Source organism: Lutjanus erythropterus, chromosome 13, assembly GCF_056507025.1.
Source record: "Lutjanus erythropterus isolate fLutEry1 chromosome 13, fLutEry1.hap2, whole genome shotgun sequence".
NCBI classification, from domain to species: Eukaryota; Metazoa; Chordata; class Actinopteri; order Lutjaniformes; family Lutjanidae; genus Lutjanus; species Lutjanus erythropterus.
The window spans coordinates 18,730,908-18,758,219 of record NC_139329.1 but is presented as its reverse complement, the minus strand read 5'-3'; the positions used below and the strand labels follow the sequence as shown (position 1 = coordinate 18,758,219).

The window sequence follows — 27,312 nt, the reverse complement described above, 5'->3', positions numbered from 1 at the left end:
TGTTTGATGGCAAAGTAAAGCAGTGAAAATATTCGAAATATAGCCTAATGATAGTGACTTTTTTTTAGGTGAACGTTTTTATTGACAAGTACCTCTTAGAACTCTATCAAATAATCTGAACAATGTCTTTAAATTCTGCTTGTATTTTCAAGAAACAGTGCACTGCCATTGTCACAAAGGCAAAAAAAAGTTTGAATATGCACCCCCCAAAAACGAAATGTCTTTTAGAAAAGACAGAATGTCTGTTCATTTTAGAGTAAAAATGGCAATAATCTGTGCTAATTTGCAGCTTGATCTCCATGACATTTATGTTACAGAGGTCTCATTCACATAACGAACACAGCAACACTGCCATAAGACCCTTTGACAGGAAGAAAATATTGGCATGATGATCTGTATCTGGTGATTGGATTTTTTTTTTTTCTGGCGGCTGTAAAATGTCTGTTCATGGCGTCATATCAGCTCCTGCCAAAGCTGCTGTGTATTGTGTTGCTGGTCTGCTCAGCTGCGAGGGGAGGACAGAGAGAGACGGAGGGAGAGACAGCGGCTCTTCTTTCGGTGGCTGCCTCGCAGTCTCTCACAAAGGCTGACAGTCACATCAGGAAATGAAGCGTTGTGATTAAAAATGCATTCAATCCTTGTGTAGATTAATTGAATCTCCTCCTCGTGCACCCCACAAACCTCCCCCCTCCTCCTCCTCCAAATCCTCTCCTCCACCATCCTCATCCCTTCTATGATGCAGGCCTGGAGGCAGAGCTAAACATCCCTCCCCTCACTCTACTTCCTTCACTCTCTCCTCCATCCCCCTCGTCTCCTCTGATGGAGGAAGCCCTCAGCTGGATGGGATTGTTTCCATCACAGCTGCTCTTTTCAGCGCTGTCTCCTTTCTTTCCAGCAGCCATAAAGCACTAGTTCATATCTTTGGGAGCACTGGTCTGCCACAAAGGGCCCTGCGGTCTCTGAGAGCATTCAGCCTGCAAGAAGTACAAACACCGTGACATACAGATACCAAGAGCTTGTGTTCTCTCCACGCCACAATTGTATCACAGTATTGTACAGTATGTGTGTCTATATCCTACTTCCCAGTGTACTATTCTCTGTGCTACTGTCGATGTGAGGCCGCTGACTAGGTTTATTATGTGTGACCATTCTGTTATATAATGGGTGTGTCCTCTGCCCAGTGACAAAATTGTTCAATTATAGTGAGACGACCTCCTCCTTGTGACCTCCCTCGCTGTCTAGCTCTGTCTGTTTTCTCTCTCCTCTCTTCCTCTACACGCTTCTCTCTCTTTCTTTGCCTCTCTCTCCACCAAGCAGTTGTCCACATTAATCTGACAGTGGTATTGATCAATATGAAGCTGGAGTCACAGTGCCAAGTCGTCTAAGCAGAAAGACATAACTTTGGAGAAACTTTCTGTGCAACCTCATGTGGCCTGTCTTGTGTTTTTTACCAATTATTTTTTGCCTTTATTTGATAGCAGACAGTATAGCAGGAAAACAGAAAACAAGGGGCTAGAAAGGCAAGGCAAGTTTATTTGTACAGCACCTTTCAGCAACAAGGCAGTCCAAGGTGTTTTATATAAGAATATAACTGAAAATCTAAGAACTTTAACAATTCTGCTGGACACCCCTGTAGTCTGATGTCTTAGGGGTATGTCTGGTGCATTCAGTATTTTTTCCTATTGTCAGCAAATCCTGTAAAAAATAATGAAACCAACATTGTGTTGGTCTGTCTATTCAGAGTTTTTATCCTCCCTAACCTGTCTGTAGTATTCAGCCCTGAACGCATTAATTCCACCTGAAGACTTGAATCTTTAAAAATGGGCTACAACTATAGTTTCCTTTTGTTTGATCAAATAAGTTATTTCCTAAGGGCACTGTACTTTTTTAACTTTTACTCAAACAGCAGTAAATAGTGTATTTACTGGGGACTATTTTTATTCATGGAATAATGAGCAGGTGAGGTCCCGTCTGCAAGATTTACTGGGATTTCTTGGCAGATAATGGCATAAATGGAATATATTATTCACTGGTATCTTTCTCTTGGTGTGTAATTACCTGAAAATGAGAATGGTTTTGTTTTCTTTACCTTAGAATTAGCTGTTTTTATCTACAGAGGGCATGTTAAACTGCCATTTTTCTACTGTAGCTCAGAAAACACAAACCAAACACAACTGGCTCTATATACAGCCTTTTCACGGCCACCATAGTATCTCCTAAAAACTTAGAAGTGAGAAGTGAAACAAGGTGTTTGCAATCTGCAAGCTCACAACTAGATGTCATTAAATCCTGCACATTAGTCCTTAAACAGCAAGGCACTGCATTTTTTACTTTCACCAAAAAAGGTGTACATAATGCATTTATTGGGGACTATTTTAGTTGTGAAATAATACACATTAATCAATAATGGTGCGCTAGTTTGTATTTACAGCACCAGGATGGTGTATGTGGTCAAAACAGTGCCTATGTTCACTGTGATAAAGGAACATGTCACTCAGTGCAATGGTGTGGCTCACTTGTTTTTGGTCTACCAAAGATAAAGATATATCAGACTTCAGCTCCAGAGCCAACACTTGTTAGCATAATTGGTTCGTCAGTAGTCTTGATCCCTTCATTGGATTTGCTGACAAAAGGAAAAATACCACATTTAAAAAACATAGAACAGAATAACAAATTCTGATAAACTGTGTGAAAACTGTGAAAACTTGAGTTGGCTCCATAATGTGACTGAAATTTGAATAATATAATCAGATATAACAATCAGATGCGTCCCGATTTCTTGCCTCGTTAGTCTTCACTCTAACTGCAGAATCACCCAAAATAAATAGAGAAAAGACAATTATCATAAACTTGATCCAATTTCATGTGCACATCCAAAAACTAATCAGCTATTATCATTCAGACTTCGATCTCTATCGTATGTGCGGTCCAGATTCTGATATGAACTGGCCCAGCCAGTAGACTCGGGTGAATAATTCAGAAGCCTCGTACAGCGTGCTATTCACTGGGGCAAATTGCACATCCAGCACCCCATTCAAGTCTGCTGCTGCCCTCATAATAGACTCCTGATTGGCCCACTGAAATGATATACTCTGATTCCATTAAGACATAGATGACTGTATAATGGACTGCGCTCAGACAAAGGTACATTTTTTTCTAAGGTGATGCCTACGCATCTTGTTGTGGCTATAAACATCTTTCAAAGATGGAGGTGATCTTTCAGTCTGTCTACATTCCTTTGGTACCATTGGCTGAAATTTTAATCATACTGAAAGACACACAAGCAGATATACAGTATGTGCACGCACCCACACACACACACACACACACACAGTCACCTCACAGCGGGCTGAGCAGATGTTGTGCGGCGCGACATGGTTTGACCAGGACAACCTGTTCCCAGTGTTCCACCAAATCTCTTCAAAATATAAATATGTCCCAGTTTTCACAATGAATCAGACAAATGTCCCCATTTCCCAACAAATCTCACGGACTATCTGTTACCTTTGCGAGCCTGTAAAAGTGTTTCCCAGGCCTTCTAACACGCAGACACTGCTGAGGGGATGATAATTGAAGTGGATGCTCCCCTGTGGAGAAGTCATTATGATTGGTTCTGGCCTGATGAGGGGTGGGAGGCCCTGTTTTTCTGCTCATCTCGCTCTCATGACAGAGAAAGACAACACTAGCATACACTTAGAAGCATGCACAGAAGCACACAGCGAGAAATGAATTGCTATCAGGGTGGTATTGTTTAGCCGTACAACTGTTTATCTGTGTTTTCTGTGTAATGGTGCAGTAACTCAGCCCTTTGTAATTTGTGGAATCTTGAAACATAAACATTCAACCCCCTCCCTCGCTGCTTGGGATGGGGAGTGAGTCCAGCTAGAGGGCATTTCCATAAACACACCCACCCACATACAAACACACGCACACACACATGCAGACAAGCACAGTCAGGAGCAGGACCATAGGGATGAGTCAGACAGCCGTGGGCAGAGACTGGCTGGGTTATCAGGGTAAATTAATACGTAACAATGCCAGAATTCCACAATTGCACACCATTGGTTCTCATTATTACAACTACGAACAAAGACTAAGCAGACACACACAAACACGCAGCAGAAATAAAACCCAGACAATCCAGATGCTTTGTTTGCACCTCCCTCATTAGCATCTCATCTACACAGGTAGTCTTTGTCTTTGTTCTTGTGTCTTTTGCAGATTATTTATTTTGGAAATGTATTAAAAGTAGGCTTGTCATACTTCTGATATTAAATCAAAAAATGTATCAAAATGAGCTCTCAATTTCAAGAATCAAAATCAAAACCAGAATCCCCAGTTCTCCCAGTTTTTTTATTAAAACTTTCACCTACTTGCAATGTCCAGCACGTCAGACAAAAACAACACTTCAAAGACCACACAGCTTACCGACTGTTACATCACAACTGATACAATATATACATGGATCATTTTAAAGTAGCAATATGTTACAGTTGCCTTTCTAAAAATGACTACTGCAGTCCTAATTGTAAGCTGGGCCCTTAGACTGTATATTAAATAGGTTGATCTCCTAATTAATGTACCTTCTATGGTTAAAGTGAGTTGTTTCCCCCCACCCTGTCCTTCTCAGACTTAAGGAAGCTCAGGCAGGCTGCAGGAGCACTGCAGAAGTGCAAGACAAGCTCAACATTGTAATTTGACAATAACAAGTAATACTGTAAGTTGATCAGCTGTGTATAATTGTCAGTTGTCTGTCAATGAGAAGCTAATCCTAAACTAAACTGAAAAATAAAGCCCACTGCTCCAAAAATACACAGTCTGGCACATGTCAGACTCCATAAACATACTGCTCAATTTAGCAGTTATAAACATTTACGCCTTCTAAAAGATGATTAATGATTTCTTATGACCCAGGACATGACAAACAAACAAAACAAACAAAAAACCCAAATGCAATTGTAACTCTAGTGACAGAACAGCATTATAATGAAGTACTGCTGTGCTGCAGAGATGCCCTGGACGACACATTTTGTTCTCCAGATGTAAGAAATCATAATGACATCAGACATCATAATGATTTTAATTGTTTGTTTGTTTGTTTTTGGTGAAAATTAAAATTGTGATACAAAATGATCATTCTCACCTTATCATATCATAAATAATCCCCCCCCCCCCCCCCCCCCCATATCTTGCAGCCTTATTGTTATCTGTGGATTAATTTTTGTGCTAAAAGCTGTTAGTTCAGTTTGAGGACTGATGCTCTGAACGAATATCATGTGGCATGTCAGAATCTCCCAGATTTTTTTCCTTTTTTTAACTTTCATGTCTTGTTGTGTATGTAGGTTTGTATTCCACATATTTTTATTACCAAGTGCAAATCCAATTTGCTTTTATTTTTGCGTGGTTGTTGACTGAAATGGGTCATTGTGCATCTAGCCCGAGGCATGAAGAATAGTATAGTTGTTGTTTTGTTTTTTTTTCTCCTGTCAAGACGAGGGCTTATTACCTCACTGGATTCGAGACAGTGGAATCTTAAAAATCTCCAAAGGAAAAAACAAAGAGCTGCGGAAGAGAACAAACCATACTTAAACTGTTCAATTAGGAGAGTGTATTTTCATCTCCCTGTCACGGTGTCATGCGACATCCCTGTGAAAGCAGCATGGGTTTTTGTCTCCCGAATCAGCAGTGGCAGTTAATCTCTGTCATAGCGATGTGAATTAACGTCAAACTCACACATCACATTGAGGTAAAGTGCAAACAGACATGAAATCTTTTGGTTCTCTTTTCAATTCCTTCAGTTTGTCATCCTGAAAGACCTGAATGTCTGCACACTAAGTTTATAAATAGCCCTCTGATAGTTCTCATGTAGGCCACAGTCACTCACACACTGATGTGGGCCAGGGTATTGAATAAATAATGCTTACTGGGGATTACCACTGCAGATGATTTTCTCCTGTATGCCTGTCATGCGGCTTTAGCACAATGTGTGTGTATTTTGTGTGTGCTTATGTAAATGTGACATATAAAGTATCATGTCACTAAAGCTGTCGGGGGTCTTCTCTTAAAGAAATGAGGGGATGGAAAAAGGCTTGTTTAGTTGCTCATTTCGACCGCTGACTTTAATCTGATTTCTGTGACCCAGCATCACCTCATAACTATGATAACCACCAAACTAATTCTTTCTAGTTATAATCCAGCGCTGCTACCTAGCCCATACAAGACGTGCTGTTACAAATGTGAACCTGCCTTACATGCGTGTGTGCATATGTGCATGCCAAACATCTGTGCATGCTTGCATGCGTGTGTTGATCCACTTAAGTTAATCAGCTGACAGTATGGAGTATTGATGTGCAGAGGCGAACAGAGCTCAGCAGTGAGTGATGATGAGAATATGACAGTAAGTCACTAGGTGCAGCTGTAACTCACGAGTCCAATAGCTTTAATGGACATGTAAAGATCACCGTGGTGGACACAGAGAACTGACTCAGCTCTCTGCTGCTGCGGCCATCATGAGAGAAGCTAAGGTCCACCACACTGAAAAAAATAATTGGACATCTTAAAGCTACTACAAGGAGTTTTTAACTAATTAAGAAAGCTTCTGAATTTACTACTGATGCCTCTATATGACCTACATATAAGCAAAACAAGACCATCCACAAATCCACAAAAGATCGGCTATTTCTATGTAGTTTTTAAAATGCCTTTATGCTTGCCACTGGCTCGGATTCTCCCGTAAATCAGAGGAATCGGATGCTACTTCAGGTGGTAACATACAAATTAATTCAGTTTTTCCAAATCAGGACGAATATAACTGCCTAAGACTGAGGTACTTAATAATCTGTTTATTTTCAAATCATCAGTTCGCATTAATGCAGCTTACATTTAAGGCAAGTCTGCTTAAAGGTTTCTAATTTTTCAATACAAAACTTAATGTGTTATTTCAGGTTGTTAAAATATAATTAATATGCCCTACTAATACAAAGTTGTTGCAGGAATGTAACTTTTGAGACGTGATGTTGTAGCAAACCACCAAGTGAAATTCGCTAGCATGTTCCTGGCATGTTGTCCCAACTTTTCCACCACTTTTTGGAGATGTTGTGACAGGAACGTTGTTAAAGGACATTGAATAGATGTTACAAAATGTACCTGTTAAATTAAACCTTTCAACAACCTGGCAACTACGTAACTATGGTAATGTTGTGACTGTAATGTTGCAGTAGCGTTATTACAGCATCACAAATGATATGCCACTACAGCAACATTGCCCACTTGGCAATAGCTAGTTTGATTCATTGAGTTTACACAAACTTAACACAATTTAACTAATTCAGGAGGACCATTTTACATCAACATAATGCATTATTTGACAAGAAATGAAGATTTTGTCTTAACGCTTACCTTTTTCTCCAAGTCACCAAGAGAAAATGGTGCCTCGACTGCATGGAGAAAAATTTTGAAGACGTGGACATATGCACAATATTGAGAGAAACCTGACTGTGGTGCTTTTACTGAATAAGAATAGCAGGTAATTTGTGTAATTTCAAGCTGCAGATTGCCATCACAAACACTGAAAGCTGTCATTCCAAACATTATATTACTTCACGTACTGAAATACATGTTTTACAGTGTACTGTCACTGCTTTGTGGGAAAAAATTCAGGCCGATTACCTCGCTTTTCTGCATGCAGATGATGAACCAACTGATAGGATGATCAATATCTGCATGCATGAGCATTGGGCGTGCTTGATTGCAAAGATGTATGTGTGTGTATGAGTGTGAGAGTGTGTGTGTGTTCCCCCTTTGTGTCCTCGTCCAGACAGTACAGGGAGAGAAAGCTGGATGTGGGATTTCAAAGATAATCTCCCTACCAGATGGCAAAACATCCCATATTCCTTTTGAGGTTCCCCACGTGATCCCCTGTAAGGGCTGAGTGTGTGTGATTGTGCGTGTGTGGATGGTGGGAGTATATTACGCTCACACACACACATTATTTTTGGATCACGTGACACGGGTGCGTATGCTAATAACAGCCGTAACGTCACATTAATCCAGTGACCTGGTTAAGCCCCCAACTGAAGGAAGTGAGTGTGGGAGGCAGGGAGGGAGGGGAAGCTGGAGAAGAGAGAGGAGAGACAAAGCGCACTCCCTCTCCGTCTCACACACACTCTCACACACTCATTCACTGGAGTGGAGCGTAGCTGAGAGGAGCAGAATGGGAAGTGTTTCAACACAGAGGGAAAAAGAAGCAGAAAGAGGCACCTAGGACCCACACACACTCATCACATCACACACTTCTTTCCTTGTTACACACCCACGCGCAAGCCCGCGTGAACCCCAGCTGCCAGGCTGGACGGGACAGCGAGGACACCCACCTCACACACTCGCACACATGCTCACACACCCACAGAGACTCAGACTCTGGAGCGTACCATGGTGGTCCAGGGAGCAGTGACGCCTGGGAGGACTCGCCGGCTGATGCTTAAACTGCCGGTGGGGACTCTCCGAAGGAACAGCGGAGAGAGGGTAAGACGTGAGCTACCCACAAATTCTCACTTTCTTCTGCGACTTGTCTGTGCGACCGTGTCTTGCCGTGCTGTTGTGTGTGTAAGCGGGATTTAAAAAAAGGTTCTTGGCTAATCCAGGGGACAGTATTAGATTTGAGTTGGTGGAAGGCAAGTCAAGAGCAAAGCTTTTAATCTCTCCAGTGGACAATACTTCTCTCTGTTTCTCTGTCCCTGTCAGTCTGAGTCTGTCAATCTTTCCAGCGATCAGTCTGTCTCTGTCACAGCTAATGTATTCCACTGCGGTCCCTCGGTTTTCAAGGTTACAAGGAAGTCTCGCTGTGGGAGAGCTGTCTTTGAGTGCAGCTTGTTTGCCTGTCGCTGTCAACGCAATTAAACTGACGTGAGACATGAGTTAGTTTCCTTTCATCGGGCAAAGCCACACGTAGCCTTGAATTCGGTGTCGGATCCTGTCCTGCACAGTAGAAATCAGTTTGTCTGCCAGGCATCAAAAGCTTCAGTGCTGATGTGTTTGTGTAAATCACATGGGTGGTGGCTGGAGGCAGAAGATAATAGTTTCCAGCTAAAGCTTAGACGTGGAATGTGTGTTGCAAAGTTAATCTTTATGTCAGTTGTAAGGACAGGCTGCAACCTGCCAGGTGATTCACCTCTTTTTCTTCTCAGTAAAGTTGTTTACACCATGAGAAAGCTGTAAGTGTGTAAAGAAAGTCACACATAAGTTTGCAGCTGTGTGTGTGTGTGTGTGTGTGTGTTTGTGTTTTTGACTCCCCTTTGTATTCATTTTGTGATGCCTGTCAGCACTCTTTCATGTAGTAAAGACGCTGGTTTTAAGTGATGTTGGTACACTCTTCAGAAATAAAGGAGCTAACTTGAACCATAAAAGGATCTGCAGCTTGTCTCCATAGAAGAACTGCTTTTGGTTCCTTGGAGAACCTTTTATGAAGGTTCATTGTAGGGAACCCTTTCAGAAGGTTCTACGTGGAACTCAGAATAAAGGCTTGTACCTATTACCATCAGTGAAGGTTCCACCCAGGACCTTTTATTTGCCATTTTCCACCAAATTAGCTCTGGTTTTTAAACCAGTCATATCATTAACAGGGGGGCATTACTTAATACACAACAACCAGTATAATATGACCCACCTACTTTGGTGTCCAAGGAAAATGTTCTGATTCTGTCCAAGAACCAACTTTTTGGCTTCTGAGACAACTTTTTAAAATTTATTGAGATGTTCTACAGAACCTCCTCCTGGAACCCTCTCTGGGGGTTCTATCCAAAATCTTTCCACAGAACTCACCCACGGAATTCTACCAAGAACTCTTTTATATTATTGTTCAATGAACCCTTGATAAACCCTCAACGAAAGAGGATTTCAACAATCCTTGAACAATTCCGAAGAATTTCTTTCAAAAAGACTTATTTTGATGAAAAGGGTTCTTATTGGAACCCTTGCTCTTACCCCTGATGAACCCTTACTTCAAAAAAGGGTTCATCAGAAGCAACCTGCTCCGGGTAGATCCTCAGCACTTCAGGAAGAACCCCTTTGGAAGCCTTATTCTAAGAGTGTAGAGTGTGTGTTTCGTGCAGGTGATGAGTGCACCAGGCTTACAGCTCATCCAACCTGCCTTCCAAACTCATGAGATTCTTACAGGATCGCACGAATTGAATTATGACTCACTTTCGAAATTCTCAGTCTTCCCACTGGATATGACGTGACTTTAGCTTCATTAACACGCCTCTTTGAATGAATGTGACTTCTAAATGCCTTGAGCTCTTCTGAGAATCACTGGTTGCTTTGTAGTTCTCTCTTTGATTGAACATGTTCACAGAGGATACAGTAATACACACAAGCACACACATACTGTGCCCATGCTATCATAAATTACACCATGTGGCTTCTGCATATTGGATGAAAACTGCTTTTACTTTAATAAGCTGAGACATACATATTCCCAACCTGCTTCAAGACAAAAGTAACGACTATAACCTTTAAATCTCCTTGCACAGAAACACAGAAAACACAACCTAGATCCTTTGCCAACGATTGCTTTTATAATAACTGTAGTAAGGAACCCGAGAGATCAATATTTGCTAGAATTTGTTCTGATGCTTTCAGATCTCACCATCCAAAGACTTCAAGTTGTGTGTCATTTATTCTGCAGTGGCGGGTAAAGTGATTAACGGCGATCCAACCAAACCTGGCTGGCTGTCATAAGAGTGCTTGATTGGAGGAAACTGAATATTCACTGTCCTTTTGAGAGAAGTAATTGCTGCTGCTTGATTGGCTGGTGCCTGCACACATAAACACACACTCAGACACAGTCACTCAAATCACCTTAATTAATGGGGAAAAGCAGATTTTCTCACACAGGAATGGAGGGAGGTCTCTCTCTCCTGATTGCGTTCCCTTTCTCTGCCTCCCATTCTTATGGCAGCCAGCTGTGTGCAGACAGACAGGAGGGGGATTACTTGTTGTGATTTACATACACTCACTTGCGTGATTGTACTGTTGTGCTGGGAAAATTACTGGATAGATGCATATGCATATGGCTGCACAATTAATTGAAAGATTAGCCCATCCAAATTGCAGTATGGTAAAGTGAAATATCTAGATCACAGATGCTGCAAGTTTTTGATAAAGGAAAAATGTGTAACAAAATGTTATGGTTAAATATTGTAGTCCTGCAGAAATGCCCTTACCTGATAGTTTTGTTAACTTCATGCAAGAAAACGTGTTTGTTTGGTACAGACCCCAACAAATCTCAGATCAGCTTGATTTTATTTATTTATTTGTCAGGGAAAATAAAAATTGTGAAGCAAATATGATTAATCTCACTAATTGAACCTTCCTAAGTCCTTCTTCTTTTCAGTCTGTGCTCCAATAACAGAAGACAAGCTTGGTACCTTGGTCAGTTTTCTCCTTTCCTGTTTCCCTACTTAGATATGCTATGTGCTATGCTTGTCTGGTTTGAGAAGAAAATCAAATTTTGAATATGTTGCTGGGAGACCTATAAAAGTGACATAGTCACATCTTAAATTATGTTTAATGTTTGCAAACTAGCTAGCTAATCTACAGAAATCCTTAGCTAGGTAGTTGGCCAGTGTGGGAGCAAAAATCAGTGTTAACATTAGCTAACGTAAGATGTGATTATTCATTGATTTTACAGGCGAAGGAGAAAGTTTACCGAGGTACCAAGTTTGCTTAACTGTTATTGGAGCAAAGAGCAAAAACGGGCTGGACTTAGGCAGGGTCACTAGTGAATCATATCGCAATATCTGTCCAGAAAATCTCAATAAGATGTTTTTTTTTAACCATATCCTGCAGCCCTACATGTGCATCAGCTTGTTGTTTCCAGTAGGAATGCATCACATATTTCAAAAGTTATCTAACAAACCACTCAGGCAGAGAAACCAGTTTGCTAATTGGCACAGACGCTGTAAAAAAGAATTTAAATCATGAGACTCTCAGATTGATTCGGTGATGGCAGGTGAACAAAGTGATCTACCGGTTTTTTCCCTCGAGGCTCTTTAAAGGTTGAGTCTCTGTTGCGTTAAGACTTAAGCTTCCCTCACGGAGCCACTGAAATACTTTCACTTCTTCTATACACAGCTGCAGCTTTGTCCTGCTCTGACTTGTCATGTTAGATAACTCACTGCATTATCATCCAATCTCCGCCTTATGCAACCATGTGAGATACGTAGAGGAGTAACAGCAGACTGAAAAAATATTGACAAAAATCTGTATCTTCAAGCAGCTGACTGCGCAGAGAGGAATGTGGTCATGGAAATGTTTATTGCTGCAAGCTTAGATCCAGTTAGAAGTGTTTCGCACACTTGGGAACCCAGTTTTTCATGTCCTCAGCAACTTTTTGCCATTGAACATGTAGAGGTTAGTGGGTGTGGATCGCCATTGGCTAATTACTCCAAAACCACAAGTGCTGTTTGAAAGATACTTTAAAAGTGGATGGATCACCTTCCAGATTGCAGAGAGAAAAAGACAGAGCATGTCCTCATCTGCGCCCTGTCACTTATCTAATGCAGATGAATCGTCTCACGTCCATGTCAGTAGTTTCTGATGGATGTGGGTTTCTATACAGTTAATTGAGTAATATCTACAGGGAGAACACAGCCATCCTTGTTCACGGTCAACAGCGATGAGACATCTGAACAAAACATGCCTCGTTAACTGCAGAACAATAGAGGAAGAGACAAACTTGATTACTCCCCCTGTTCTCTATGAATCACCTTCTTTTCTATACCTCATTTTCTTCTGCCTCATCATCACGGCTCAAAAAATTCTGCCTTCATATCTAGACTTGTCACGCTCCTCATTCCTCCTTTCTCTTGCTTGTGGGTTTTTAATAACGTTGTAATGTGTGTGCATGGTGGTATATCATTATTTCAGAATGTATTTTCAAATTGCAATCTTACAATTAATCACCATTTTACTGAATGTTTCTGTAAACTGATTACATCTTTTTTTCTTTAACTGTAATGGAATACACTTACCTTTTATTTGTGTCCTAATTACGTCATCCTGTGTTTACAGTTTAATAATATGATGATAAATTCCAGTAGGTGTTGTTGACAGTTTAAAACAGCTTCTTTTAAGGGAAGTAAGCAGTCTGAATTAGGATTATCCACCGCCTTTGTTATCCTGCTATCATGTTAAGCTGCTCAGCTCTTTCCTGTGAAATTAAGAACAAAAACAACAAAAAAACAAAGGGAAGAGAGGGCGCTAGAAAGAGTGAGACGTGTGTGTGTGTGTGTTTATCTGTGTGTTTGCTTGTGAGGGGTGGGTGGAGGGGGGGGGGTTTCAAAACAGGCAAAAAACATTTCAGATTTCAGGAGGCTGAATCGCTCTCCAAGGAAACATGTTGTTGTCAGGGCCACCGCAGGGGAGAGAGGGTTTGAAGGTGGGAGGGGTAGATCACTGTCAGGGAAGTTCACACAGGCACACACACACACAGACTGAGACACACGTGTTGGAAACATGCATACATGAGCAGAATAGGAATGCAAACAGACAATAGCACGACTGTAATTTACCACTGAAGGCCTGAGACTCAACGCAGCCAGGCCAAGCGGTGAGGCAGGAATACTAATCGATCCTTGTTACCTTTAAACATCTTGTCTGCACCAATCGCAGAGAAGGTCAGCGCTGGACTCAGGCGTTCTGTGGGTCAGGTTGATACTCCTGCTTGCTTCTCATCAGGCTGATCCAATTGTCTTGACATTAGAGTCAGGATTCATTTGGACAGTTGATGTGAAAACCAAAAGAACAGCATTCACAATACGTTTCTTTTTAATTTGGTTGTCAGCGCTGACTTAGCATGTATACACTCATTCAAACATCAAAACAATTAGCTCAATGAGTACATTATCACTGTTATTAATTTTTTATATTTTTCAAACTTAGATAAATTTGCCCCATTCAAAGTAAAGGATGGATTGTTCAAAAGTGCCACATTTTCATCATGTTTAAAGTTTTTTTCAACTTTTAACTGCTCATTCACTTTAGCATTAGCATTTAAAAAACATTAAAATACTGCACATCATTCTTACATTATTGTATAATTGTATTATTCACCAGTGCTTTGGTTTAGTGACAGCCTTTCAACAAATATTATCTAACAATTCACATAATTTCTACATTACTGTTATTATTCGCCAGCAGTGCAGTTTAGCATCAGCTTTTCAGGAGCCAACATTCACACCCACAATTTCTTCAGAAATTGCCCTCTCTGGTTTTCTTTTATCATCTCTCTATGGCAAATATCAGTTATAAGCTTGAGTTTTGTGCCCCCACAGCTCTGCTCCACATCGCTACAGTATTGATTCCCAGGGATCTCAACCTGCTCCCCCACTGGACTGTATAGGTGTGAGAGCTGTGGTCAGTCAGTCCAATTAAAGAAACAAAGAAAAGGGGAAAGAGGGGGAAAAAAGAAAGAAAGAGGTGGGAATAACTGGAGCTAAAGGCTCCTGAAGGCCCCTCTCGCACCACACCCTGTTCAGCATGAAAGGGGACCCCCTTTTCTCCCTAAGGCAGCTCAGAAGGAAGAATGTTTTTGAGCAAGGGAGGAAGGGGTGGAGGGGGACTCCCACCCTCCTCCCCACCCTCCTCCCCACCCTGTCTCTTTCATCACTCTATGCTATGATTTTTTTTCCCTTTTATTCCCCGTCCAAAATCAACCCGCAGACCTATAGACACACAGCACAGCTGCGCATGAGTTCAAAGTAAATCTGAACAGAGAGCGATCAAACAATGAAGAGATGATCGCCTATTGACTGTGAGTGAAGGCTGAAGGCAGTGAGCTGCTGATAATGTGTTTTCTCTATGGAGACAGTTTTCTAGCAGGGTAGCTATGGTGAGAGTGGACTCTGTCCTCTGCCAACACATCCCCAGTGTGTGCAATGGGTGACTTACCATTAGCCAAATGTCGGCAATTGCTTTATGCCCCAGAGGCTACCAAGGGCCCCTTAAATTGCCTCATAAAGTTATGGTTAACAAACTTTTCGCTAATTAATTATGTCTTTCTATATATTCATACACTAAAATGGCATCAGAATGCTTAAAGGAGCAACATGTAAGAATTACCCGTCCAAAAATGAATACTGCAGGAGAAATCTGTAAATAGCTTGAAATCATATATTTCTTCCCACAAACTTGGACTACTGAATAATCTTACTACCTTTTCTTGAAATGATTCAGGAGTAGCCGGCTCATGTAAACAAATGGCTCGATATGGTGTACAGACTGTTGAAAAATAAAGTGAAGCTACCCCACCACAGCTGAAAACAGGGGGAAATGGTAGCATTCTGAAAGATAAAATCCATCCCAACCATAACCTGTTCACCCAGCTCCCGAAATGTCTAGAGATACAGAAGTATCTATGGCGTACCCCAAGACTACAGAGCAGCATCTTTCCGTTGGTTGTAAGAATCCTCAGTTGACCCTGCCTTAGTCCTTTTCCTGTTTCCTGTACTTTGATATGCTATACTTCCAAGGCTCATCAATTTTTATTGTGGTTCAAAGATGTTGACCTGTAAAAGACACATATTTTAAGTTTGCGAATGTTAAAAAAAAAAAAAACACTAGCGAGCTGGCTAGCTAATCTACATAGATTGTTATCTAGCTAGTAAGTTGTATGTCGTAGTAGAATTAGCTAACTTAAGATGTGACTGTATGTCAGTGTTACAGGAACCCCAGCAACGTCCTTTAACCATCTTCAAGTTTTCTTTTCAGCACACACAAACCTTGCACATTGCTTAAGTTAGTAGGCCTGCCAGACTTAAATATTAAGGATTAAAAAAGGAGAACAAGGGACGAGGAAGGCACCATGCTTCTGTTTGCCTCAGGTTTTAAAATGACTAAATGTGCCCCTGTGTGTCCTGTGTATGTGTGTGTGTGTGTTTGTGTATGTGTGTTTCCATCCTCTGCCACCTTCATATGGAGCTCAGAATGGTTTCTTCATTATCTCTGCTTCTCTATTCTCAGAAAATGACTGCATGGAATCCTTTTTTTTTTTTCAGAAAGAGACAGAGCAGAGGAGAAGAAAAAAGATGAGTGTGGGTTGATGGGAAAGAGTCTGTCAAATTCCATCTCCCCCAAAACAGGATGTGGAGACCCCGAGATGTTCCTTAAATATCCCGGCACAATCTGTGCCCTTTGTTAGACAGCGATAACACGGCTCAATGAGAATGGAGGCGCTGTCTGTGACTCACTCAAATGAAGGGGTTTATTCATAGTTTTGTGTGTGTGAGTGTGTGTGTGTGAGTGTGTTGCATGAGTTTATGTGTGAATCAGAATAAGAAACAGAAAGGAGAGTTGGGGACAGAAAGGGAAAAAAACGTGTTGTAAAATTTAAAGACTTTCTTGAAGATGGATTGGAGATTGGAGCTAGTAGCAGTGTGTGTAAGTGTGTGGGTGGGCGTGTGTGTGTGAGTGACAAAGAGAGACAGAGCGGGAAAGGGTTAGAAAGAGAGTGAGAGAGGTGCTTCTCTTGTTTTCCCGTGGGTGTACTGCAGTAACATAGTAATCCTCATTAATATTTATCTGCCAGGCAAAGTGGAGAGAATGATTAGCTTGAGAGCGTGTGTGTGTGTGTGTGTGTGTGTGTGTGTGTGTGTGAGCGTACACAGCGTGCATGCCTTCTCGAGTGAACAACCCCCCGTGCATGTGTGTGTATAGCATATTACAGCATATAACACATGAACTAGGTCAACTTCTATACTTAAGAGACTAACAAGTCCCGATACTTCAAAGGTTTCTGTGTCATCATGGGGTTCTCTGATTGCACGATTGCACAGTAAACAGTATTTTCATCTTAATTATTCCAAGCACACATATGAACAGGGAAAGCTCATGACATGCACATACATTCTCACACACATAAGACATAAAGAAGCCCCCTGCTCTTATCCCTCTCTCGAGTCACATTACGTTACTTTATTGATTTTCCTGCTCACACCTCTAATACAATCACATTAAACTAGACTGATCAGAATTGAATTTCAGACCGGGTCTATACACGTATGTCACTTATAATCTCCCTCACAGTGATGGTGTGTGTGGGTAGATGTGTTGAAAATGAACCTATAAGAAAATTAAGCCTGCAAAAGCCGGGTAGGTTTAGTGTCACAGTGAAAGAACAGAAAAATGTTTTTACTTTCTCATATACAACTGTTTTTTGTGAATTTGTGTGCCATAGTGCCTCAGCTGAGAGTGTTCTTGCAAATTTATGGTGTCTGTGACCCATTTCCCTCCACTGCTCTCCTCTTCTCTCCCTCCCTGACTTGCCTGCACTCTAGTATAACACGCCTGAGTGGAGATCAGAGAGCGGGAGGGAGATTGAGAGATACAGAGGGAGAGATGAGGGAGAGATGAAAGAGGGAATAGAGAGAGGGAGAGATGAAGATAGGAGAAAGTTAAAGGGTGGAAGAGAATACTGAGAGCAGGAGATGGAGTAGAGAAAGTGAGAGTTTACTCCTAATTTTCCTGTTTCCTGCCCCTGTCAGGATTGGGATGTCCTCTCAACTAGGGCTAATTTAGAGCAACATCTGACCATAACTCAGGTCATTAGTTATTAACATTAATATCAGCAGATTCAGATTGTATGAAGCACAGTGACTGTATTTACAAGGCACATCTTCATATGTCATTGATATAATCTACTACTTAGATGATTAATTTTCGGGGCAAACAGGACAAGATTTGAAAACTGCTTGTAATTCAAGACTGTCCTGAATTTTTCTGCACTGGCTAGCTAACAAGCACCTCAAAGTTCGGTTACTTATCTCTGCACATAAGTAGCTGGCGATAAAAACTAAAGAAAATGCCTCTGTGCCTAAAATAGTATTTTTCCTGCATGCCTCTACGATATGTTAGGTGCCCTTAGGCACCTTGGGTAGGCATTTTTCAATACTTAAGGCAATTCAGTCTGTGTCATAAAAGCATCGGAGTTCGGTTTTCATGTCTGACTGGGTCCTGTGTACATGTTTGACATTTATTTATCCTTAATGTGTGGATGAATGTTTTGAGAGAAGGAACAAAATAACACAGATTATCTCCCTGTTTGGCTGTCAGTTCCTGTCCATCACGAGGCCAATTATAAAATCCCAAACAGTGTCTTCTCTCTGTCTTGTTACTATGGTAATCCCCGGCCAGCTGACACTCTGGTGCTGACTGTTTACATCACAGGGCCTATATGACCTTTCCCAGGAATCAGCAGGACATTGCACACACATGGAATCATGGGAACAGTGCACTGTCATACCTAACCTCCCGCCTCCCTCCCTACCACAACAAATATTTACACCCCTCATAAATTACAGTGGCGGGGAGGTGAACGTCCCCAGCCTCCGTGTGTAGCTGCAGCCAAACCCTGATTCATTTTGGAAAATTCACACTATAGGAATGCCACACATTCCTCATGGGTTTCTCAAGACACCACTGAGAGGGCAACATGAGGCCCTGAGATAGAGGGATGGGAAACTGGTGCTGTGGAACGAAGGATGTTGGAGCATGTGGTTAGTGAAATTAAGAAAGATGCCAGCTTATTGCATTATTAAGGATTAGGATTCTTTTGTGGAATGAACCTCCTACAATCTATTCAATTAGCCATCTGTGTAAAACATAGAGTTAACGAGAAAGAAGCACACACTGTGAGAGAGACAAAGTGCACCCATGGCATTAAAAGCAAGTAGGGGAGACTGTCGACAGTTGCATCAGTTTTTGCATTTATTGGAGTTACTCAGAGACTATTTGGACAAGACCAACCTTTATATATTAAACATACATCTGTCTGCTAATTATCCATAGCATTTAAAGATGACGACATATGAAATACCTTTCACAATTTTTATTTGAAAGAAAGAAGTCAGATGGCACAACTGTCCCCAGGTTTGGAGTTGCAACATAATAAAATACAGTAATTTTCATGAATTAACATAAACTTTTTGTCTCAATAAGCATAGTATTATGAAAATATGCATCTAACCAGAAAAAATATGACTTGATGCAACTACACACACCATCATCGATAAACCCCTCCATGAATCAGAGTGTGCGGCAAAAAGGCCATTTAATCCACCCACAGTCCGATTGGGTTTGGTAGGCGGGTGGAGAATTACTGTACAGTACAGAGTTATCGAATTCTATATTGATCAAGGCTCTCTGAGGAAAGTGGAAAAGAAAGAATCAGTTCAGCTGTAAAAACTATCGGGCATTTCAGCTTTTCTTTTAAATGTTCAGACTGACATATAACCTTAGTGGAAGGAAGATCAGGGAAGCGTGTGTCTGTGTTCGATTTCAGAATTATTTTAACATTCACATCACACAGAAGACAAAACATTGATCATTTAGGCTGTATTGTTTTAGCAGTGCTGCAAAGCCAAGCATTTATCACAGACTGGCAAGGATAAACACACACAGACTGTAAGCTTGGCACAGGTTTGTATGTGAGGGTTGTATTGCCTCCATGTGGCCATTGTTGCAAATGGGTGTGTAAGCAAATGTAAGATAAGCTTCATTGTGAATTTCTATCTCAAGTAAACAATTATGACTGATTACAATCAATGTAATCAGTCATATTTACATGCTTTGCACATTCTGTGCAAGGCAACTGTGTCAGGTTTGGTAGAGCGTAGCAGCTGGGTTGGATATTCTTTACATTTTTTGAAGATTTAGAGAGGTCAGGTCAGGATACTCCAGCCTGGGAAAACTGGCTCAGAGGAAAAATGTCTCCTTTTTTAAAAACATTCTGGCTAACATCCCAGTGCTGTTAGAAAGAAGCATACTCATGACTTTGGAGACCAAATATCAGTGTTTTTCAGTTCAGGGGCTGTAATTTAGGCCCTGTTCAGACCTGGTATTAAAATTCATCCTGGGTGATCTGATCACAAGTGAACAGCTCTAAGTACAGGTGTGAATGCGCCATTTAAGATCTGATTGCTCAGACCACATTCGGAGGTGGTCTGGGCCGCATGTGACCACATTCTTTTGGCAGTATGTGCGCCGTGTGTCCTGGGCCACATTGAAAGACCACCCACTGAACTGACGTCCTGTGTGTACATCATCAGGTTCACTGTAAAGAAAATTACGTGTTTGGGCTCTCTTACCTGTGGCGGATATTTGTGAACACAGTAGTAACCCCGGACTCTTTTGCTATTTTGAGAGTTGCTGAGCAGAAGAAACCTTATAAACTTTCTGAAATGCTGTCTATGACAAATCCTTTGCGTCAAAAATATTGTGACCATTTGTCCCAGCATGTTAATGGCTACTACTGTTGAGCCATCCTGATTGAAAACAAAAATGCATTTTGCAAATATTTGTTTGCATACAGAGTAGGGAGGTAAAACTTCTACGGGGAACTCTAAATTATTTGTGCTTTCTTGTAAATGTGGCATTAAATGCAACACATTAAGTTGTTTCATTCCTTGTGGTCTGATCACAAGTGGTCACTTGAGATGCCAGGTGTGAACTGACCTACTCAAATCCATCCTCTTGTGATCGGATCATGCAGGATGCATGTTAATATCAGGTCTGAACAGGTTCTAAGTCCGGTTATGTAATTGCATGTGTGTATCTTCTTTATAGATTCAGAATGACAAGCATGTGTCCAGTCTAAACAGGTACGTGAGAAGAAGCCTGTAAGCATATCTCTCTCTCTTTGAAAAGTGAGAAAGTGAGAGACAGAGTGCTGTCGTTTGTTCTCGTCTCTGGTTGCTCTCCATCTGAGCTGCAGTATGAGAGTGCATATCGCTTTAAAAACAACTAGCAGTCGGGGAGACTCAGAGACCGGCTGCATTCCCTTAGTGGGAATGTTTGTGTTTGTGACGCTCCGACCAACGGACAGAGGGTGCATTGCTTTAGTGAGAGGAAACGAGAGAGGAGGGGAGGAGGAAGAAGAGAGGACAGAGTCAGCAGAGACCACTGGCTGTGTGGGACTGGGACAGAAGAACTAGCAGAGTTTGACCTTGAGGAAGCGTCAGACTGCTGAATCCCAGAGAGACTGAGAGGACAGGAGAGGAGACAGCCACAGGGTCCTCCTGTCTCTCTGTGGCTTATCTGTAGAGATGACCCAGTTATTATCTGCTGGAGCTAAGTGGTATCAAGAGGACAATAAAGGCTAATTCCTCCTCATTATCTGAGCCTCTGTGGATCTTACCTGGGATAGCTCACCTGTGCAAATAAAGGTTCGTTAAGGTGATACCTGTGGATATCCCACTTATAGCAACTCACACTGCTTTCTTGTACAGTAGTAGATGAAGTAATGGAGGCAGTGTTGTTGGGTCTAGACGAGGCGGTCTGTACTCGGCAGGGTCTGCTGTGGACTCTAACCTCAACGGCCCTCCGACGCCTTCGTGTGCATGCAAGGAACCTTCCTGCACCCCTGCATCTTTTACACACACACAGGTGTGTTTCTAGGCCACTTTACCAGGTAGGCTGCACCTCACATACACACAGAACAAACATAAACTAGTCATACACATGCAGATCAATGCATTCAAACTGGCATCCTTGTACAAAGCACTTGTTATATCCTGATATTGATATATATGCAGGTCTTTGTAGAGTCCAACCAGTACAATGTGAAAAAATGTGTTTATGTGTATATTCTGTATATCATATATATATATATGATATATATACACATATATATATTTGATATAAAGAATACAGGCTGATATATCAATTTCTGATTTTTTTTTAACTCCTCAATACCGGTAATGGCATTGGCCCTAAAAATCCAGGATCAATCCGTCATAATTCTTTATACAGAATATATAATATGTACATAAGCACACATTTTTTGTTGATCCCTCAGTGTGGTTATCAAACACCTGAGACAAAGATATATAATGGAGGCAAGTAATTTTATAGTTTAACAATAAACTTTATTGGACTGATCAGCATTTTTCATATTTTCTGACAGTTTATAGACTGGACAACTAATCAATGAATCAAGAACTATTGTCTAACCGTTAATGTCCAAAATTATATCAGGGCACTAAAACAGTAAGCTTTCACTGGTATTCAGTAATTTAAATAACTAAATATATGCATTAAACTTGAATTCAGAGAAGGGCTCAAATATACAAAAATGCTGCTAACAACAAATAAAAGCAAAATGCATTATGGTCTGTTAATGCAGGCATATATGGCAATGCCGATATAGCCCAGTATCGCTGTGATAGACCAATATTGATATATCGGTTGGGCTCTAATAAAGAAATATTTAATCCAGGGATTACACTTGCAACCACCTTTTGTCCGTCTGCAAATGGTGCCACCTGTGGAGATGGATATCTGGTATAAGAAGCCATTATAAATAAAGGAGTCCACATTGTGTTTCAAGGCTTAGGACAGACGGAGTAAACAGATGATGTGCTGTAGGCCAGGTATGTCCTTCGGGCGATAGACCAGGGCCAGAGACGGGGGGCAGGGTTAAACATGACTGATTTGTTTCATTAAGCACGGAGGACAGAACTGGGTTAGATGTTGTGGCAGTGATCCTGCTGGTTAAATGGGACACACACTGTAAGCTGACATAGTTTTATAACTCGCAGCTCAGGTGCATGCGGAGTGTCCCGCCAAGTTCATCTCCCGCACAGAAAACACTCTCTTTGTTTGACGTTGTTTCCCTTGTGTGGAGTTCTTTTGTTGGAGTTGTTGTGTTCAGGATGCAGAGTCTGAACAGGAAGTTGTGTTGCTAGGGTAACTATTAAGGAGCCGGTAACTAAGCTGTTAAGCCTGTAAGTGTTTCTGTGGATATGTGAAAGAGGGATGCTTGTACGCAAAATACACACAGACACTTTTATAGGCTGTCTGGTCAGTCACAATCATGCCTCCATGGCCTGACACGTTTACTCCCTGGTAACTTTTGATGCATAAATGTGTCGGTTAACCTCAAAAGAACAGTTTCACTTGAGAATTAATTATTTTAATTGTTTAATAAAAAGCAACTGTGTCTTCTGTTTGTCAAGCTGTGATTCAGCAAAATGGTTGATCAGTATTCACTTCGCCATGTCTCAATCGGTACTGAGGGCTTTCATGGAGCCATTAGTATTCCCCGGGCGTCTCACCTGCCCTGTATGCAGCTGGCAGCACCAAGACAAACCCAACAGACTCACAGAGAGACACTCACCAGGCCTGTCGCTGGATTACAAAAAGCACACACTGTTCTGTGTAGCATGAAACCATACAGCGTCAGCAGAGTAACTTAAATATACACACACACCATATGCCTTTTCCTGTCTTTTTGCTCTAATTCCCTTTTTATTCTCAAGAGGGGAATAAGCTGGTTTGTTATTCTAACTTTTGTCTTCAGATGTGTTTTATGTGGCTCCTAAATTTAAGCATCCTGAGGGAGGGCAACACAATCAGAGGAAACTGAAATAATATACCAGACCTCCCTGAGACAAGCCCGTCATTAACACCCCCTCCTGGTTTAGAGACGTCTGAAAGAGGCCGCAATCTCAAACAGAGGTCTTTTAACACTTTCCTAAACATCCTCTGGACGTTTACTTTGATGAGTTGCAAACACCATCCCCCCCCCCGGCCTGGATGAGGTGGTATGGTCCAAGGTGGAGCAGTTAATAGTGGAGGGAGTTGCAAAAGCAGGGAAGGAGGGGTCAGTGTGTCAAGCAGCAGGATGGGGATATCCCTGGCTCACTACACAGCTTCCCTGCCTGGCTCCGTCTAATACTGTTAATGAGATACCCAGCCTCGCACAACTGGTAGACACACAATGAAGAAAGAGACACAGGGCTTAACTGTGTCTTTATATTTTATCACTTTCTCCACTCCTGTTCCTCTTTCTCCTTTCATCCTGAAATGAAAATTCATTTTCCACTCCAGTGCTCTGACCTAAACCTGTTCCCCCGTGTCTCTCTTTTCCTCTTTGACACTTTATTTTTGCTTTTTTTCCCCCCTAACTTAAATTACTTCTTCATTTCTTATTTAACTCTCTCCACTCTAGCTTTTCCACTCTCACTAGAGAACACATCCATCACCAGCAGTCTCACATTTGCAGTAAGGACACCAGCCCAGATACTTTACAGCGCTCCAGTGTGTCACACATGTGTCAAGGTGAAAATTTTACGCTCAAAGTGCTCTGCATGTTGCGTGAAGCAGTGCCCTCTGTGACTGAACTGTTGTGTTACAGTAATCAGCAGACTGCAACATTTATGAAATGTTGTTTGTTCACACGGACGGGATCTTATTTGTCTCATGAGAGAACACTGCCGCATGTTCACACTTTAATACATCAGGCTGACTAATATTGACTCAACAGCCTCCAGTCACACATTTTCCCCTGGTGGAATGACCCTTTAAATAGGGTTAGCACCAACAGGAGTGTGAGGACAGGGCTCTGCTGTGCTGTGTTAGACTGTCTTGGGGTAATTGTCATTTCTCATGTTGCTTTCCTTTTGCACGTATTTCAACTGTGGACATTATGTCTTTTCACCTCATTTTTCTGAGACCTGCAGTGTTGTCTAAAAACACAATACATATTTAATTTATTTAAGGTAACTGTGTGTTTCTTGTAAGCACTTGCTAGCTAGGTCCTTCCTTTAGCTTCTGGGAAAACACAGGATATGTCAGAGATTTAAGAAGGAAGTTTGCGACTGTGACTAAACAAAACGTGAATAAAACTTTACCTCATCCATGAACAGGTTTTCTGCCTGCCCCAGTCATGCCATAGATTTTCTTCAGTTATGGTGGTCGTGTAACCGTCCACCAAAAACATGAGCACTTCAATGTAGGGCTGCAGCTAATGATTGTTTTCTACTGTTGATCAACCTGAATATTATTATCTTGATTTATAGATTAGTTGTTTGGTCTGTAAAACATCAACTATAAATATTAAATCATCTGTCCACAACGCAAAGATATTCAGTTTACTGTAATAAAAGAGCGAAGAAATTTAAAGTGCAGTGTCCTGTTAGTTTGCCCAGTGTGTTGAGGTTGAGTCTTCTGCAGACTCTCCCCCTTTCCTGTCCTATCCTTAGCTGTCCTATCAGAATAAAGGCATAAAATTACTTAAACTGATCAATTCCTTATCAAAAAAACTGATGTTCTTTTAGCACGTTCATGCACAACACCTCCAACGAGCCCCCCTTCTGACCACCCCATCCCAAAGACAGGATATCCTGCATGGGGAAGAAGCAGGAGTAAGGACTATAGCAAACACAGGTGGTTGGATTTCCTCTGAGTTGCAAGAATTTCTTATTTACCTGTAATCATCACTGTCCTGAAGACTTACTACAGTCGTACAAGCTATCATTTTGTTCCTCAGAATGTGAAGTGACACGTTGTTCGGCAGAACTCATCCTCAGTGTGTTCATCATCCTTGTAGATCGCTTCAGACTTGACAAGGTAAACATCCCAGACACACCAAGTTTATTTCCTGTTACAGCGCCTGCTAATAACAGTGGCTGATGGGAAGCTGAGATGTCAAATAAACCTAGATCCAAGCTGTTTCCTAGCAACGCGATCCCACTGAAAAGTTTAATACATATTTAAAATCTTGCATTATGTCACATCTATCATACATATTCATTGCAGCTCAGCGCTCTGTTAGCTTGTGAGCTCTGCTGCATCATATTTAGGATTGAAACCCCAGCCGGTTTACTCCCACTGAACTCATCTGGTCCTGTTTCCTGTGAGAATAGCCCTGTCACTGATCATATTCCTTTCCCACTGACGAGTCCCAGCCCCATTATGATACGAAGCAGAGACACAGCAGCACAACTCTAAAATAACCAGGATACACAATCCTCCCTCTTTCAGGAGCTGGTTCACTTGTGTCTGTTCACATACTTCTTTTGTGTGTGGTTTGATAAGCTGTGGGCGCTCAGTCAATCCATGGAGTGTTCAGGCAAGTGGATTTCTTGGAAGTACAGTCCACAGCAAATGCCAGCAGCTCCCCCAAATCAGGATATGACTGTACTTGGTTCAGTTTGTTAAGTCCCTGACTCTCGTGTTCAATTTATCATACATTTGTTCTCATATTCAACTGAAACAGATGTCAATAAATAGACTCATGACAGGCAGGCAAATATCCAGAATATTTGCTCGCTAATTCCCAGCCTCCTTTTTTCCGCTGTTTTCCAGCCAAGTAATTATTGGATAGAGGTTGAAGTTGAACTTGTGACATCCTACTGAAGAATTTTGATCACTATCCCTGTCTGGCAGCCATCTTTGTTCCCGATGCCAAAGTCAGGATCTGTATGTGAGAAAAATCTTTTCCCAGAACCAGCAGAGAGATGTTTGGTGATGGGTGGGAGGGGGTAGAGAGGGCCAAAGCGGACACTGTCTCAAGTTTTTCCAGTCCTTTGTTTATTTATTTATTTATTTTTTTGTAATTTTCTAATTTGTTTGCAACTAGCTGGAGGCATGTTTGTGTTTGATACCCTTGCAAAGGCACACACACACAAACACCCCTGTGTAGATTCTGTTGGTGGTTGAAGCCGTTTACAGTGTCTCCCTGGGGATAAGGTCTTATTTGCATAGTTCGTCTGGAAAACATTTCCACTGCTCCATTCCCAGGTTTATCAAATACCCAGTGTGTGAGAGTAAATGTGTGTGTGTGAAAGAAAAATAGGAAGAGCTGATACGGCTTGGGATAGTTCTGATTATTTGCAGTGGAGTTGTATGATGTTCTTATCCATAATCAGTGTAGTAGATGAAGGTCGGCACACCTCCAGTTTGGAGGAACAGCAGAGCAATGTACTGCTGACAGGGTCAGTATCAAAACGCTTTAACCAGCTAAAACAAGGCACACCTAAAAAAAAATCAACATCACTTTAAGTGTACACTATATCCAGAATATTTTCACATACTATTTATTATTATAAGTTGCTCTTTTTCGCTCAGCCAAACTCATTTTGCAAAAACAGAAATTTTGCCGTACAGAGCACAGGATTTGCTGGTCTATGGCCGTCTCAAACTAACACTGAAGTCACACAATAACACAGACTAACTAACCAACTGAAGCAGCGGTACGCCAGAAACTCCTACCCCGTCTCCTGCCCGTCCTGCAAGTAAATAATTACTGATTTTTTCAGTAGCGTTTGGAAAGAGCAATGTTTGGCTTATATAACGGCAGTTTCCTGACAAAAAAGGCCGTCTGGTGACAAGGAAAATTGGTGAACATATTCTAAATATAGTGTGCACTTAAACTCATATTGTTTTAGGTGGCTAAAATACCTTTTGCTGCTGAGCCTGGCAAAAGCATTACATTGCTTAGCTTCCCAAACCAGGACTCCTGCTCTAATATGTACC

At 41.5% G+C, this 27,312-nt stretch overlaps 1 protein-coding gene across 9 annotated transcripts in view; it reads left to right on the top strand.

Moving 5' to 3' along the window:
• The window catches only part of frmd4a (FERM domain containing 4A), a 139,218-nt gene that overhangs the window by 54,072 nt on the left and 57,834 nt on the right, over nucleotides 1-27,312 (top strand). For 4 of the 9 annotated variants that reach the window (XM_084733367.1, XM_084733365.1, XM_084733366.1 and 1 more), the window contains exon 1: nucleotides 8,106-8,523. The exons of 3 other annotated variants lie outside the window; for them this stretch is intronic. In XM_084733367.1, coding sequence (XP_084589493.1) covers nucleotides 8,431-8,523 — 93 coding nt within the window. In that variant the 5' untranslated portion in view covers nucleotides 8,106-8,430. Of the gene's footprint in view, nucleotides 1-8,104; nucleotides 8,524-27,312 lie in introns of those variants that run through there. 2 more of the 9 variants (XM_084733373.1, XM_084733369.1) reach the window with 1 other exon arrangement.